Genomic DNA, 15555 nt, shown 5'->3' with positions numbered 1-15555 from the left:
AATAAGAGACCTCATTACACATAACCAGATTATTCCCTCGACTATCAGCTCAAGTTAATTTTTCTCCTCCAAAGAGACACACAGTCACTGGGCTCCAACAAACTGATGAACCAGCACACATTAGGGTATTGCTGTGTAACAACTAAAGCCGAAATCCAAGCAGCTCAGTACAGATCATTAAACAAGTCAAACAAAGCATCTTTTTTTAAATGACTGGCCTCTTCTTTATCAATCAGAGGTGTGGACTGCAGTCAGACAATCAAGTCATTGTTCTGATGAAAATAAAATGTCTAACTTAGATAACGTTTGAATGGCTTTAAGCTAAGAACATTTCTAACATGTGATAACTGAATCATGCCAACAAAGATTGAATATCCATTTTAAAAAAAATAATAAAATCAATTCACTAATGGATGGACAGTTGTAGTAAAGCATTAGCTACGTTCTTATGACCACTGACCTTGGGCTAGTGGTTACTGACTACTATAACGATAACAAAAGAATAGGGAATGAGAGCAAGTTTACAATTAGGTGTGAGTGGACGGTGTGTAAAGAAAGGGAATAAAATTATATAAATAATGTCATAAGTGTTATGTTGAAAATTATTTTATATAAAATATTAAAATAGCTAATATGTGATATTTGCTATAAAATCAGAAATTCTAAATATGTATCCTAGACTTAATTAGTACAGTAACATATTTCCAACATGTTAATCCACATACAAAGAAATCAATTGCAACTTTACCAGCCTTCCTCAGACGAATTAGCAACATTTTACACTTTCAGCATCACTGCTTGTTGAGCTACCATGTGAGGAGCTAGCAAACTGTTCGGAAAGATGAGGAAAAACACCTGTTACACACGCCGTTCATCCATTCCTCTGCACTGCCTGCTTGTTCTGAGCTCTGGTTATATTCTGTCACATTAATGTTGCGATAGAGGATATGTTGACAGAGAGAGGACATTGCACATTGAGACTGTAGGGCTTTTCTAAGGTTGGTGGCATTGGAACATGAAGACAAGTGTGTATCTGTGCGCATCTGTGTGTGTGTGTCTGCATGTGTGTGTGTGTGGAAGTAGAGGCTTGCTTGTGGAGGAGAGCATGTGGATGGGATGCCCACCCACTCAGCAGCCTCGCGGCCCTCGTCATTTCGCATCAATCCACAGTCCCTCAATATAAATAGGACAGGCGTCCTAAAGCTACGCAATACTAAGAGAGGCAATGGCATTATGCATTGACCCTGGGCTCCTCAGTTTGAAATATGACAGTGCTAGCCTGTTGTAATAGTTCTTTTTCACTTGCCAGTCTGTTAACAGGACATAATTTGGGCAGTGAAGATGCATGAAATTAATGTATTTCACCATTGTCCACTGACTATAATATTATAATTTTAAAGACAAAAATAAAGAAATGTGGCAACCTAATTCCAATTTTTATTTTTTAAATGCACACAAATTTTTCTAAGAAATTACAACTTTTTTGTTTCTTGTGCTGCTACTCACCTCTCACTGTGTACAACCCACTTCCATCATAAGCAACACTGATGCACATGGACTTAAAAAATGCCAACAAAACTTTTTGTCAGTTTTCCTAATGCAGCACCAGCTCTTGGATAAATGTAATGTATAGTATGCAGCTGGCACACACAGTCTGTTTGTTGTTGTCCAACTTGAAAAATTTGCAGAACACTATTAGAACAGAAGTAAGAACGACTGAGCATGTTGCACCCATTTATCAGTCTAGTTGCATAGTTGTTAAGTATTGTTTTATGAAAGTTAGTTTGAATCTTGCCTGTAGGAAATATAAAGTGAGCCAAATGTTTGAGCAAATGTATCTGAGCTGAAAGGAATCGAAGGAGGTACACTAAAATAGAGAGTACAGTTCCACACGGTAGCTTCCCTGTGGCGTCACAGAAGCTTCACACTTCATTACTGCAAGGCCAGCGACGTGTGAAGCCATTATGTAGGAGCAGTGGGAGGGGATGTGGGTATTTTATGTGTCTGTGTGTTTGGGGGGGAAAGGGGGGGGATATAGAGGGGGAGTAACTAATAACCGTTCCGCCCCCCACACAAATAGTTTTCTGGAAGCAGGATCAAGCCATTCACATGGAAACTTTATTTAATATATTCAAACAGCTGGGAGGTGTTGTCTGTTGTCCCAGTGTCAAATGAAAGAGGACGAACAAACAGCTGGCAGGGCATTTTCTTGCTGCACAGCTCTGCTTACAACTAAACTTTAACAAACTGAGTCTCATGCACTTGCATAGAGCAATTTGCAATAAATAAAGCCCTAACTAAGCTCCAAACTATTCTCATTCAACTAAATCCAAGACTCGGTTATATCCTCTTTAATGAGAGACGTACCTAAAATCTGCGTCCTCTATTTCCACCCAGTGGCCAAAAACAGAATAACAGGCTTGTTTACACTCTTCTGGATAGCAGCACATTTGGGTTTTTTGTCTTGGTGGCACAGATGAAATGTGTGCCACCAAGACAAAAAAATAATCTAAGAATAAAAACTTTAAGTAAATGTAACCTTAAAACCATATCATGCAGATGTTCCAACTAATCCTTTCACTCAGTGTTTGTGCCAATTACATTTTCTTATAGGTTTTAAATCAAATGATTCTTCAAAGATGTCTTCCTTTAATATAGATGGTAAAACAGAACACTTTTTCAGTAAATTGATATGCTGTGATAATGAATATGTTCTGCCAAAGGCTGTTTGACTGCCAGCTGCCCACTGAATTTAAAAATAATAGCTAATTATTTTGAAATCAGAATTTCAATTAGACTTGTACTGGCATGCCTAGTGCACTAAGCCCACGAATAAGTGCACAAGTACTTCTGTAAACTGTGGGACAATTGAGCGTTAATTTTCAATCAAGAACTTTTCAGGATTGGTGGCAGGATCCCAGGGCACTTTTGTGACTGCCAACGCTGGGCATTTAGTACTGTATGAAATTTTGGCTGCTGAAATGGTCTTAACAAGCCAGAAAAGCAGTATGACAAAGTTATCATAGACATTTCTATTCAAATTTACAATTGACAACCCCCTGTTCAAAGACTACAAGCTGTAACTTATCCTATAAGAGCAACTCGTGAACCTCACTTCTCTGATTTACTCCATAGGATGTAAATGAGCTATGCTGTTACAATGTCCTTAGGCAATACATATAACAATCATTACAAAAAAAACAATTAGTTACTATAAAAACTATAGTTACCTACACATAAACTGATGTAGGTAAGTGTGCCCATTAAGCCTAGCAAAATTAGTTCTGGATTCTTATTTAAAATGAATAAATTAACATATTTTCAATACAAGCCCACATCATGTTTTATTTATATATTATTTAAACATCTTTTCCATTCACTCTCTCTCAGGGGTCACCACAGCGAATCATGTGCCTCCATCTAACCCTGTCCTCTGTATCCTCTTCTCTCACACCAACTAACTTCATGTCCTCTCTCACTACATTCTACAATTATTTGAAAACATAGTTTTCTGTATGGGGTGGCAGTGGGTCAGTTGGTACAGTGGCCGCCCACCAACCACAAGGTTGGAAGTCGCTCTCCCCGATCACATGCTGAAGTGTCCCTGGGCAAGACACTGAACCCTCACCTGCCAATCCCTATTCCCAGTGCCAAGAACCAGTCCCAAACCAGGTAGAAACTGGGGAGGCTTGGTTTCTCAAGAAAAGAGGGCTAGCAAGGTCAGCCTGGCAAAGGAGCTACTACTCATAATTCTCAAAACTGTTTTCTCTAAAAGAAATAGAGAGGTTTGCACACCCAAGTTCCCAGAGGTTTTCCTTACATTTATTTAAAGCTCAGCACAGGGTGAAAAAGCACACGTTTTGGATAGACCTTCTTCATTTTGCAGTTTCACATCTGAGTCCCTTTTTCATTTTTTTTACCCACTGTGTATGACAATCAAATCCCCAATATCTGAAAATAGTTAATATTACTAGTTTGCAGTAAAAACAAACAACAACAAAAAAGCATAAAAAAACGTAATGCCTGGATTTCACTAAACAACAAGGCACAGAAAAATAGTGTTTTCTGTTTTCATGTTACTTCAAAGTTGACAGTGGGTTTAAAAGGTTTATGGTTACAATTACATTAGTGTTTTTAGAAACTCAAGTTTTAGATTTTCTAACAGTACACAGTGTAACGAGCCATGTATAGGTAAAGTTATAAACAAAACGTGACTTACAGGACTCAGATGGATGAAAGTTACTTTTATCCTGTACAGACAAGATCACACTTGATGGCTAAAAATTATTTAGTACAGTTAGACAATCAAACGTCTGTATATTAGCTTCTTACACAACAACAACCAAAAACTTTATTTTATCTGTTCTTTGGCTATCTCGTAATTAGTATGAAAAAAGCTTAAATATGTAGCGATTTTCACAATTTGTTTTCTTTTTTTTTTTTACAGGCGATGACAAAGGACGGCCATGCGCCACCGAAAGACCCCAAAGGGCCAAGATGGCTGCGCCCGTGACAGACACCGGGGAGTTTGAAAGCTGGCTGAATAATCGGTTGGACTTGTTAGAAGTTGATCGTGAGGTCTACGGGGCGTACATTTTAGGGGTCCTACAAGAAGAGGAGAGTGACGAGGAGAAAGAAGATGCACTTCAAGGAATTTTATCCGCGTTTCTAGTGAGTATTCAAGGCAGCATGTCCTGCCCAGCCATCGAGGCTGGCTTTGCTCATTTGTTGCTGTCTGTCGTTTCTGCAGGGCGGTACCAGGTGACAGCAATGATGTCAGCTGTCATTTATGGAGCTAGGAATTGGTGTTAGATTCAACAGTGTTTCTATAAATAAAATCCAGTCACCACAGGCAGTGATATGAGCTGTTTCCTGCTATCGCGCAAACCATATTCAAAATAAATTGAACTTTGTAATTAATTGAGTTATTCATAAAGTCTTCTACACAGTTAACAATGTATGGCCTTAATGTCGGTGGTATTGTGCCAAAAGGTGGTTTGACTCTTCAGCCATTAAATGTAGTTCCCAGTGATTTTGGTGGAAATGCATGTTGGTTACCTACTCAGACGCCTGTGTTAAGTGGAGGCTAATGTTACTGTGTTTGAAATAGTTTACTGTTGTGCTGTTATATTGTATATTACACATACGTTACACAGATATCGGATAACAGTACCACTTTATCATGTACCGAGTGTATGAAGTTAGGAGTTACTTGTGTTTAAAGGACGTCTTCACAGATTTTGAAATAGTTTCTTGTAGTTGTAGTTTGGGTTGTACATGTGCATAAATGCCATTAAACTTCCACTTGACTTCCTTATATTAAAATATCTCTCTACATTTATCGGGAAAATGCCTCCAGATGACATAATTTGTTGGAACCTTCAGTTCAGATGATGTCATCTTCTTGCTCACACTATGGAGTTTGTAGTCATGGTTAACCTGCTTTCCAAAGCTCCTCCAGATGACATCATCTGAACTCCAGCTAGAAGCAGAAAACTATTTTAATATAGTGAATTCAGAGGGAAGTTGAAAGGCATTAATGTACATTTACCTCTTAAAGTCATAGAAAGCATGTTGAAAATGGGTGACGTGTTCCCTTTAACTGTTACCTATCCTTTGTGTGCAGAGTGAGGACGCCGTGGAAGATGTATGCAAGCAAATCATCAAGCAGTGGACAACCTGTTGCAGGAAATTAGCAGCAAAAAGAGAAGCTGATGATGGTATTTATTGGATTGACTCCATCCACATTCATTTTCTCTTTAAACATTGTTAGGAAAAAAAAGCACTGTAACTAGTATTGCATGAATGTAGACCAAACATCTTCTTCTTCTTCTCCTTTTGGCTGTTCCCCTTAGGGGTTGTAATAGCAGATCATTCATTCCCATCTTACTCTGTTACACCAAATTTCTGCATGTCTTCTCATAAACTTCCTCCTTGGCCGCCGCCTTCTCGTCCTGTCCGGCAACTCCACCCTCAGCATTCTTTTCCTGATATATCCTGCATCACCTGAAACTCTTTTCCATCCACTCCATCCTTCTAGCACGCTTTTCCTCACTTGCTATTTTCCCCATTATTTGGAATAGTTGACCCTAGGTATTTAAACTCATCCACCTCTGTCCCTTGGAACTGCGTCATTTCAATACAATGTCATCTGCGAACATTATTGTCCATAGAGACTCCTCTCTGACCTCAATCATGAACTTGTCCATCACTATTGCAAAAAGGAAGTGGCTGAGAGCAAGTCCTGTAGCACTCTCTTCTACTTGTTTGGCTTTTCTGACGTGTTCCTGCAGTAGCACAAGTTGTCCCTTGGCCCTCTGTCATATTCTTTCTCTACTCCACCATGTAACCCCTTTTGGCCTTCCTTGGATTTTTCCATCAAAACTCTCAAAGCAAACACTGCGACTGTATTGATCTTTCATGGCATGCAACCATATTGCTGCTCACGGATCATCACCTCTCTCTCTAGCTTCCACTACTCTTTCCCACAGCTTTAGGGTGTGGCTGATCAACTCTGTCCCTTTGTAGTTGCTGCAGCTCTGTATGACTCCCTTGTTTTTAAAAATCAGAAAAAGTACACTACTTCTCCCCTGCTCAGGTTAACCACTCCACTGCCATCGCTCCTAAGCATCCCTGTGCCTCCATTGCTGTCATCTGTACCAGCTGCCTTTCAATTCTTCATCCTCTTCATAGTTTTATTTGGATTTACAGTGTCTACCTCATCTAACCTTCTCTCTCTTTCTCATTTTCTACATTCATCAGCTACTCCCTCCACCTTCTTAACACATTCTCCTGGCTTGTCAGCACATTTTCCTAGCCTGTCTGGCCAGTTGATCCCAGTCCCTTTCTCTTTGTTTAGTGTTGAGCTTCTCATACGTATCATCATACGGTATGTCTTTTACTTACTTTGTCTTCTTTCTACTTTCCTCATCCGTCTTACTATCCCAATTGTTTTTTGACCCTCTCCTTACTCTTGCCCTTTACTGAACTTCTTTATTATTTCTTTGTCACTGTATGAGCCAACCAGGGTTTCCTCTGTTTTTGTTTATATTGTGAGGTTAGTTAGATTAATAAGCTTATGTATAAGCGTACTGATGATGTAATTAATGACGTCGTATAACTGCCTTTGAAGTTTGCCTTTTAAGTTTGGTAATAAGTTGTCGTGGAAACTATGTATATAAATTTGTTAGAAGAGAGGGAGTTTTGCTCAGCCTTTGCAAAAAACCGACACAGCTATAGGAGCTTTAAGGTAGAGCTATTAAAGATTTATGTTCAGCTATTAGAGCTGACAGAAAGAACGGACTACAGTTGTAGTCAGTACAGTAGTGGGGAGCGCAACAAGGTAGAAATGAGGTTCAGTGTGTAGCTGTGGAGGCACACGGTTTCTGACCTTGTTCGGTGGAATGGATCTGTGAACGTGTCTGTCAAATTACTATTTGTAAACGTGTACTGTAGAATTACTCTGTTATCGGCTTAGCTGAGAAACGCGGAATTGTATGTTAGACCAGCGGGGATACGAGAAAGATCGCCTCTACGGTCACTTTTTCTCTGTCTGGGTGTCGTACCAAGTACTTTCCTAGCTGTCTCCATCACCACTTCTGCAGTAGTTGCCCAATCATCCAGCGCATCCTTACTGCCACCCAATCCTTGACTCCCCTTCTCTCTGAAATTCACATAGAAGTCTTCCTCTTTCAATTTCAACTACCTGATTCTTAGTTTGGTCCTCACTCTCCTTTTCTAACCTCAAAAGTCGTCATGCAGTCATTCCACAATTTTATAGTCTCTGATTTCTTTCAGGTTTGTCTACCACATAACAGGACTAAACATACACAAAACATATATAGCCATTTAGGAATTCATATAAACATTTTGAATCATTTTACAGTTATCCAAAGTCAAGCTGCAGACCAATCAACTTATTTAGTTGACTAAATAAAGTCTAAATAGAGTCTATTTCCAGTACCGGCTAAGCATACAGAGGGAATAGCTATTTGGGCTTTAAGTAATTTGTGCTCAGTTTAGAGCAGAGTGTACACAGACATTTTTTTGTTTTATTTTTTCTGAGTGGGAAAAAAGTTAAAAAAAAAAAAAAAGTCCCTGAGATTACAGAGAGCACACATTCAACTGAGAGTATTTACATTGTACATAACTATAAAGATGTGTATATTTGTGACAGCCTCAAACACAGATGGGTGCCTTCATGGCTTCTTCTGTTCATATACTTTTATGCTACTGACAAGAAAAATGTACTTTTATTGCAAGTTAAGGTACCAAATTTCATAAATGTGATAAGTTACCATTCCATGAAAGCTGAAACTGTAAACCTTCATCTGATATTCAAGTGTAGAGCAAAAACAAATGAGTTAGTATTATACTGCCTTTCCTAAAATCTTGGAGGGGACTGTACAGTTTGTCTGTCGTTCCTTTCCTATAGCTGAGGTCCAGGCCATCGCCAGTATGATAGAAAAACAAGCTCAGATTGTGGTGAAGCAGAAGGAGGTGTCTGAAGAGTCAAAGAAGAGGAAAGAAGCCCTCCTTGCTCAATACGCTAACATAACAGATGAAGAGGAATATCCTTGACTTTTGGTTAGTTGTAATTACAGTAGGACTACAGTGACATGACGTTTGCTCAAATGGTTAATATGTTTTACCAATGTTTCTTTAATTGTACAGTGAGAGTGTCATCAACATAATTAGGAGAAGAAAACAAGTGTTATCTTCATAATGTTGTTTCCTTGACTAAAACACTGAAGATGAAGAAGAGGAGCCAACAAGTGCAACTAACCCTGTAGGAAATGATAAATGTATCCTTTCTACAGCTGTTAGTGACAAGATAATTAAAATGTCATAGAGGTAACTGTTACTTAACATTGACTTTACATTGTACAGCTGCTATAATTTATACCTCCATTAGCTATAGTACTTCGACTTACATTAAGCTGTCCTTAACTGAAGCTGTCAGCCCTGTTCAAGAACACAAATGTGGAGGAGGTGCTGATGAGACAAAAGCAAAAGCGGGACCAGGCTCGTGAAGATGCTCATAAAAAGAAGGAAGTTGACAAGATGCAGCGGGAGAAGGACAAACTAGCAAAGCAAGACAGAAAAGAGAAGGAGAAGAAACGTACACAGAAGGGTGAACGCAAAAGATAAAACCAACAGAATGGACACCTTGTATGTGAAACTATTTTCTTGCAAGACAAAAAAAAGTCATTTTGCCTCTTTAGCTGAACTTCATTGGCACTTACAGTGTGTGAACATGACTTTGTCAGACCCTCCTTGGTAATTACTTTCTGCAACTCCTGATACATGTAAACGACAAAGTGCTTTGCAATGTTTTTTGCAGACACAAAATCTATTTTTCCCCCTTGGATATTAAAAAGGGCAGATACAAACGAAATAAAGTTGCAAGTCTTTATATGATTTGAATTACAGTTTTGTCATTAATCCAAAAAACTACTTATTACTAAGTCTTAGCTGATACAGATGTTTTGTAGGAAACATGCTTTAGTATTCTTGTGGAGTTATTAAATAGTAATAGTATAAATTGGATAGATTTTGGTCTCAAGAGAGGAATGCTTATAAAGCAGCTTACTCCAAAGTTTCTCTTCCCTATTTTGCAAAGATGTTCATTCAAACGTATTTTTGTTCACGTCAATACTTTGGTTTTTAGTTTTACCGTCTATGCAGAATAAGAACAAAGGAGTGTTGACAAACGTATACCTCAAAAAATCTCATGTACCATGATTTGAATGTTTATAATGAGGTTCATCATACCTATTTTTAAATGAATAAACATTTTTCAGCTGCTTGGGTTGCTTTATTTTACAATTTTAAATTTACAGAACAATAAACAAGGCAAAAACCAAAACATGAACATTAAAATCGCAGGTAATACTTATTTTTACAAATCATAGTCATAGGAGTGCTAATACAAGCTAAGGCTTTGTAATAGATAGAGGCACTGGTACCTAGCTGACAAACTGTGATGTTTTACCTATAAGAATAAAATTTGATAATGCTATCTAAAAATAATCTGATGGAAAGTGTAATTAATAGATATAAATTGAAATGCTTACATTTTTAGAATCACTTGTTAAAGTTCCAAGATGTTATTCAAATTCTGGATTAATAAAAGAAAAAAGTTTAAGATACTGATCAAAATATTTCAGAATATACTTTATAGGGTTTCAAAGGCTTCACAGACTAAACTGCATCTTCAGAATTGTGTTATAACTTGGCTATGTTTTATATCATTGATAAGAAAGATGTGTTCATGCTGTTTCTATTTTTGAAATGTGATTTATGGAGTTCCATTTAAAACACTGAACTTATTTGGCATAGAATCATTAATACTCTTTAAACTTCTAAATAAACCAAACCAAACCCCAAATAAATAGAACTTTTTCCCCCAAATTAAAGCATGTTACAGCTACATATAAAAAAAGAACCACATGTATTCATTTTAAACTTCTGCCCTTATGATTCAATTATTGTTTGGAAACACACAGAACTGAGCTTTCATCACATTTCAATAAATAAGTAAAACAATGAAAAATTCACTGAAATCTTCCACATAAATAGTTCCTTTAAATATAACAGTGATGAAACAAGACTTACGTTAATTTGGAACGAACACTAATTAAATGAAGTTATGATGCAGCTGGATAAAATATATTTGCAGTTCCCACACAAAAAAGGTTAGCCAGCTAAAGCTCCTTGGTGCCAAAACAGGCAGCCATCATCACATACTTCATACTCTTCATCTCATTCTGCAGTGATCGTTATGTTGCAGGTAAAATATCACAGACTTAAATATAAGATTATAACAAGATGTTTTTACATCACTCTGTTACCTACTGAAAATTCTTACCCGGGGCATTCTGGTGTGGATTTAATTTAACTCATGCCTGTTGGCTGCTAAATCATAATCTGAAAGAGTAGCCCTCAAATGGAGAGGAGCATGTCTCGCTGCATGTGGCATCAACATAGTTGACGTGGTTGTCGGCAGGTTTTGGCAGCGTCATCTGAAGGGCACACCACAGGGCAGTGCGGAGCTTCCTTGTGGTAGCAATAAGGTCCTTCAGCGCGAAGACCAACAACAGGGTGTCTATGAACATAAGCGAGTTAGGGCTGGAAACATTTCATTGCACATGTCTGAAAAAGCAATATGAGTTACCTCTGTCCTCTGTGAAATGAGTTCTGTGCTGCTGGCGTTTGGACATGTTGGCAATTTCCTCCTTACGCCTTGCCTGGGTTGTGCAAATGGCCATATGATGCCTGTTGAGTGCTGTGTGGATGTTCATATGAAGGGTATTGTTGTGCAGATATTCAATCCTATCCAGAAGGCTTGCCACCTGTGGCACATATAGCAAGATCAACCACTTATTTTCTGTAGTATCTACTTGTATCTATGTGTCTTGTTAACAAATACACTGAATATTCAAAAACAAAGGTGATATACATCAGTGCATTCAAATTAAATATTTACATAAAGGAGTTTAGCATTTCACTGAAGTTGAAAACTGGCAAAATCGTAAATGGTGGCAGCACGTATTAGGCAACATATTGTGTGGAAAGAAACTCTGAGGAAGCCACTCCACACAGACACAATACAGACCCATGTGATTGTGAGTGTGAATGGGTGAATGAGAAGGAGTGTAAAGTGCTTTTAATACCATCCTGACTTGTCACCTGCAGAACTCAAGGCTGCTGACAAAATGTGCCTGGAGATGGCAGTATAGTACTAATTTAAGCATTTCACCTTTGCTTTTTCTCTGATCTGTTTAACAATGAGGTGGTCCACTCTGGTGGCATTTGGTGGAGTTTTTAGTTGATTACTGTTGGACAATGCTGCACTCCGTTTCCCAGGAAAGGTCTTCGTAAGAATGACCTCCGTCTAAAAAAGAAATCTGGTGAAAACATGATAATCTAATCTTACATGAACTACTGCAGCAAAGATATTTTTCTTCTTTACATATTGACATTAAATTCAGGGTTATAGGCAACACTATATTCAATAAAAATTACAATATATGTTATACCTTCTTCCTCTCTTTCTCCAAACACCTCCACTGCTCATAACACTCATCCACGAAGAGGTAAAGCTGGACCATGGGTCCCTCTTGATTCATCACCATTGGAGTTGTGAAGACTGAGGCCATACCGTGATAAGTGCGCTCTCCTCCTGGAGTCATCATGTCACTGACATAGGAGCTGAAATGAGCGGATTCATTGGCTGGCACCATATCGCCCACACCCAAGCCAGGAACACCATTTCTGTAGGACATCGTGCCTCTGGAGTTGAAATTAGAGTTGATGGGAATAGTGGGGTACCTTCTGGGGTCATTTACAGAGTACATCGGAGGCATGAATTGGTGTGTGCTGCCTGTACTGACAATGCTGTTTTCTCCATCAAATTTCTGAGGCAGCATGCTCCCCTGGAGGTCAAAGTATAGGGTTTGTGAGAGCGCCTGTTTTTTATCTCCCTCTCTTGCATGGGTCTTGGGCAGGGGTATTCCAGAAAAGCCATCTCCCAAAAACCCAGACATATGCATCATCCTTTTATCATTAAGCAGCTGTGGCTTGACCTTGTTCTGTATCTGGCCCTCCTGGGTGTGATGCTTTGAATACTGGTGTGTGTTTATGTTAATGTTCTCTCTGTGGATGGTCATGTTGTTCTGGTATTGGTTGGGATGTTTCAAAAATGCAGCAGAGGATGGCTTAGGTTGTTGGAAGTATTCAGTACTTTGTGGGTTGAAACCAGGTAGATGTTGAAAGGCATCAAATATTTGTTTCCCCACTTCCTCATTTCTTTCCCTCTGCATTGTCCCAAATTCTCCCAACAGCTGTTTTGGGGTCTGTATTGCGGGAGTTTTTTGTGCTGACACTGGAGGACTAGCGATTTTCCATTGTTCTTCGTGGTGCATGCCCAGAAGCTGCTTGTTCATATCTGGAAAGTCTCTACAATGAAAGCTATCATGTTCAACAGCCATGAATGACTGAAAACTACTCACCAGTTGGTTAATGTCTTGTGGTACAAGCGGCTCAACACTTTTGGGCTCAGTGATGTTCTGGGTGTAGCAGTCTTCATAGCAAGGATCAAAGCTAGGGCCGTTCATTTTACTTTGACATCTAAACACATCACTAAGGTCAGGGAGATTATTCATTTGATGACTACTTACTCTGTCTTTGTCAACTGACACGTTTTCATATCTGCTTTGTTGTCTCTGTGGCCGGTATGTGTTTCCTATGTTGGGCAATGGTACACCTGGTGACAGTTTCTGAGGATATGGAGTGTAGCTGTCCCTGTCTCCATTAGGCAAATGAAAAAGCAACTGTTGATTAGTACCACCACTACTGGAATACTGATAAATCTCTTCAACATCTCTGACCATAGACTGTCCCTGTGCTCTGCTGAAAGTGTTGGAAGGAAAGGTAGAACTATGTTGCACTTTAGCCTCTGATTGTAAATACTGAAGCAGTTCTTCTCTCAATGGCTTTGGAGACCAGATGGAATTACATGTAGGTAGGCTCCTAAAATAAAAAATGATAATCTTCCTTTAAATGTTTGTGGGTATGACAGATATAACATATATCAAAACATGTAAGATGACATTTTTGTGTTTTCAATTCCACATTGCCAAGTCACAAATAAACACTCTAATATATAGTCTGCACCATTTTTAATAGTCTTAAACAGAAAAAGTTGAGTTGTACACTGTAACTTTGAAGTACAAACATAAAATGCTGACTTACCCTTCACTATAGTTATCGTCCTGTGAACCTGCTTCGTCCAAAATATTTGACACTAGACCTTGTAGATCAGTCTCATCATCACAGTCAGTATTATCAGGTTTCCTTAAAAGAAAGCATGTCATCAGAACTCTACACTAATTTTTTACAGGACAGAATAAAAGCTCTTTCAGGTTTCTTCCATTATTTTCACATTAAAAGGTTTTGGAGGGTTGCTTCTCTGATGGAGATATCGCTATTGTACATTCTCTAGGCAAATCTGTGATTTTATTTTGCAATATAAATATTTGAGATTTACACATACACAAACCCTTAATTTGAAAATGACTCAATTTAAATACCTGATTTTAGCGCTGCTTTGGGCAGAATTGACAACTTCATAGGGATCTTCATAAACATTGTGAGACCAGAGCATGTAGGATGTTGTGTCCTGCAGTGAGCCACTCGGGATGGAAACAAAGGGTAATGTCACACTTGCGTTGTTTCCACCATCTACATTTAGACTGGCCTGAAAGGGAGAAGTAACAAATCAGAATTTCACTTGTTAAAAAATTACCTCAGTATTTTTCTTCCTCAAAGGATTAATGTTAATTGTTAATAAAACATTTTTTTTAGATTGTTACATAAGCATCAACCTATATAAGAATGCCACTGGAAACAAAAAAATTTAGCAATAGCCAAAAGAGAACTTTTTAAGACCTCAACCTAAATAATTCGTGTAAATGTACTTAACAGGCCTCACAATTAATTGAGGAAATTACCTGATATTTTGTGCTTAATGCCCTTTGACTACTCAAGACCAAAAATTAACATTAAAGAAACCTTACAATTTTTAAATTAATAAACTTTTAGGACAATCAATTGCTGCAAATATCCAATGTCATATTAAAAAAATGACAAAACAAAGAATATACCTTACCTGACCTTGGAATGTGGGAAAGAGTGCATTTGCTAATGTGCTTTGATGCCCGTCAAAAGCCATTCTGATCTTCCTTCAAGGTATTCTTTACTCCATCTCCAAACACACAAAAAAAAACATATTGTTGGTATGAATATGTAACAAATATCGGTTTAGGTTAAGTAAGGTTAGGTAACTGCGATTTCAAAAGAACCAAATCAGCGACGGTTTCTAATGCTAACGCTAGCTAACTACTCCATTGACGATTAAGAGATTAAGCTAGCAGGCTGTCTTGGCTAATTTTGGCAGAAATGTCGCTCATGTGAAAAATATTCCCTGCGAATAACATTTAGCAAACTTCGCCAACACAAATCATTTTTTCAGAGTCAAGAACAGGACAGACCTACCTGCGTTACATAAAATAAGGGGGAAATCTGGGAATTTTCCTCGCAGTCACTACTTTACCCCCAAGCGCTCTCGTGCCCTCACAACTCGACCCCACTGAAGTTCGATGTAGCCCTCGCGACATGGGCGCACATTGGCTGAGACTAAACATTCAGTTTTGTTCTTGTCCAATTATCATCGAGCACAGAGTCCGACGCATAGCAACATGTGATGCCACGCAAACAGTTCAGGCCTCTTTGTGGAGGCGGCAATATGACCCTGGTAGTATTCTCAATATATAACATGTTAACCAGGAGTTTATAGATTTGGCTTCGATTACATCAATTTATCATATTAATGATGAGACAAGATATTTTCTTATCCGTGCATTCAGTACAAAGAAAAAAAACAGTAAATGGTCTGCACTGCACTTATTTAGCGCTTTTCTACCTATTGGCACTCAAAGCGCTTTACACTGCTTCTTATTTACCCATTCACACTCACACACACATTCATACACC

At 38.5% G+C, this 15555-nt stretch overlaps 2 protein-coding genes across 2 annotated transcripts; one reads left to right on the top strand and one right to left on the bottom strand.

Annotated features, from left to right (window-relative positions):
- The first annotated feature begins 4482 nt into the window (after window positions 1-4482).
- Window positions 4483-9736, top strand: ccdc43 (coiled-coil domain containing 43). The gene is made up of 5 exons (XM_067478295.1): window positions 4483-4671; window positions 5627-5720; window positions 8435-8570; window positions 8749-8804; window positions 8963-9736. Exons 1-5 carry the CDS (start codon window positions 4498-4500, stop codon window positions 9148-9150), a joined length of 648 nt encoding a protein of 215 aa, XP_067334396.1. The 5' UTR covers window positions 4483-4497; the 3' UTR covers window positions 9151-9736.
- Window positions 9737-9961: 225 nt separating this feature from the next.
- On the bottom strand, window positions 9962-14734 carry moto (minamoto). The gene is made up of 7 exons (XM_067477716.1): window positions 14672-14734; window positions 14094-14260; window positions 13756-13857; window positions 12042-13557; window positions 11762-11896; window positions 11177-11354; window positions 9962-11107 (listed from the first exon to the last, which is right to left on the bottom strand). The coding sequence occupies exons 1-7, from the start codon at window positions 14732-14734 to the stop codon at window positions 10923-10925; spliced, it is 2346 nt and encodes a 781-aa protein (XP_067333817.1). The 3' UTR covers window positions 9962-10922.
- Window positions 14735-15555: the final 821 nt, after the last annotated feature.

Source organism: Channa argus, chromosome 15 (assembly GCF_033026475.1).
Source record: "Channa argus isolate prfri chromosome 15, Channa argus male v1.0, whole genome shotgun sequence".
NCBI lineage: Eukaryota > Metazoa > Chordata > Actinopteri > Anabantiformes > Channidae > Channa > Channa argus.
Note: the sequence above shows the minus strand (reverse complement) of the source record. Positions and strands in the feature narration are given on the sequence as shown.

Bases quoted from the DNA above. Each gene is read 5' to 3' on its own strand.
- ccdc43 (XM_067478295.1), top strand. From the start codon at position 4,498: ATGGCTGCGCCCGTGACAGACACCGGGGAGTTTGAAAGCTGGCTGAAT. The intron at 8,571-8,748 runs ATATCCTTGACT...TGACTAAAACAC, and splicing joins AACATAACAGATGAAGAGGA to TGAAGATGAAGAAGAGGAGC. The intron at 8,805-8,962 runs GTATCCTTTCTA...TGAAGCTGTCAG, and splicing joins CCCTGTAGGAAATGATAAAT to CCCTGTTCAAGAACACAAAT.
- moto (XM_067477716.1), bottom strand. From the start codon at position 14,734: ATGGCTTTTGACGGGCATCAAAGCACATTAGCAAATGCACTCTTTCCC. The intron at 13,858-14,093 runs GTATTTAAATTG...CTTTCTTTTAAG, and splicing joins CAAAGCAGCGCTAAAATCAG to GAAACCTGATAATACTGACT. The intron at 11,355-11,761 runs GTGAAATGCTTA...TATGTGCCACAG, and splicing joins AGATCAGAGAAAAAGCAAAG to GTGGCAAGCCTTCTGGATAG.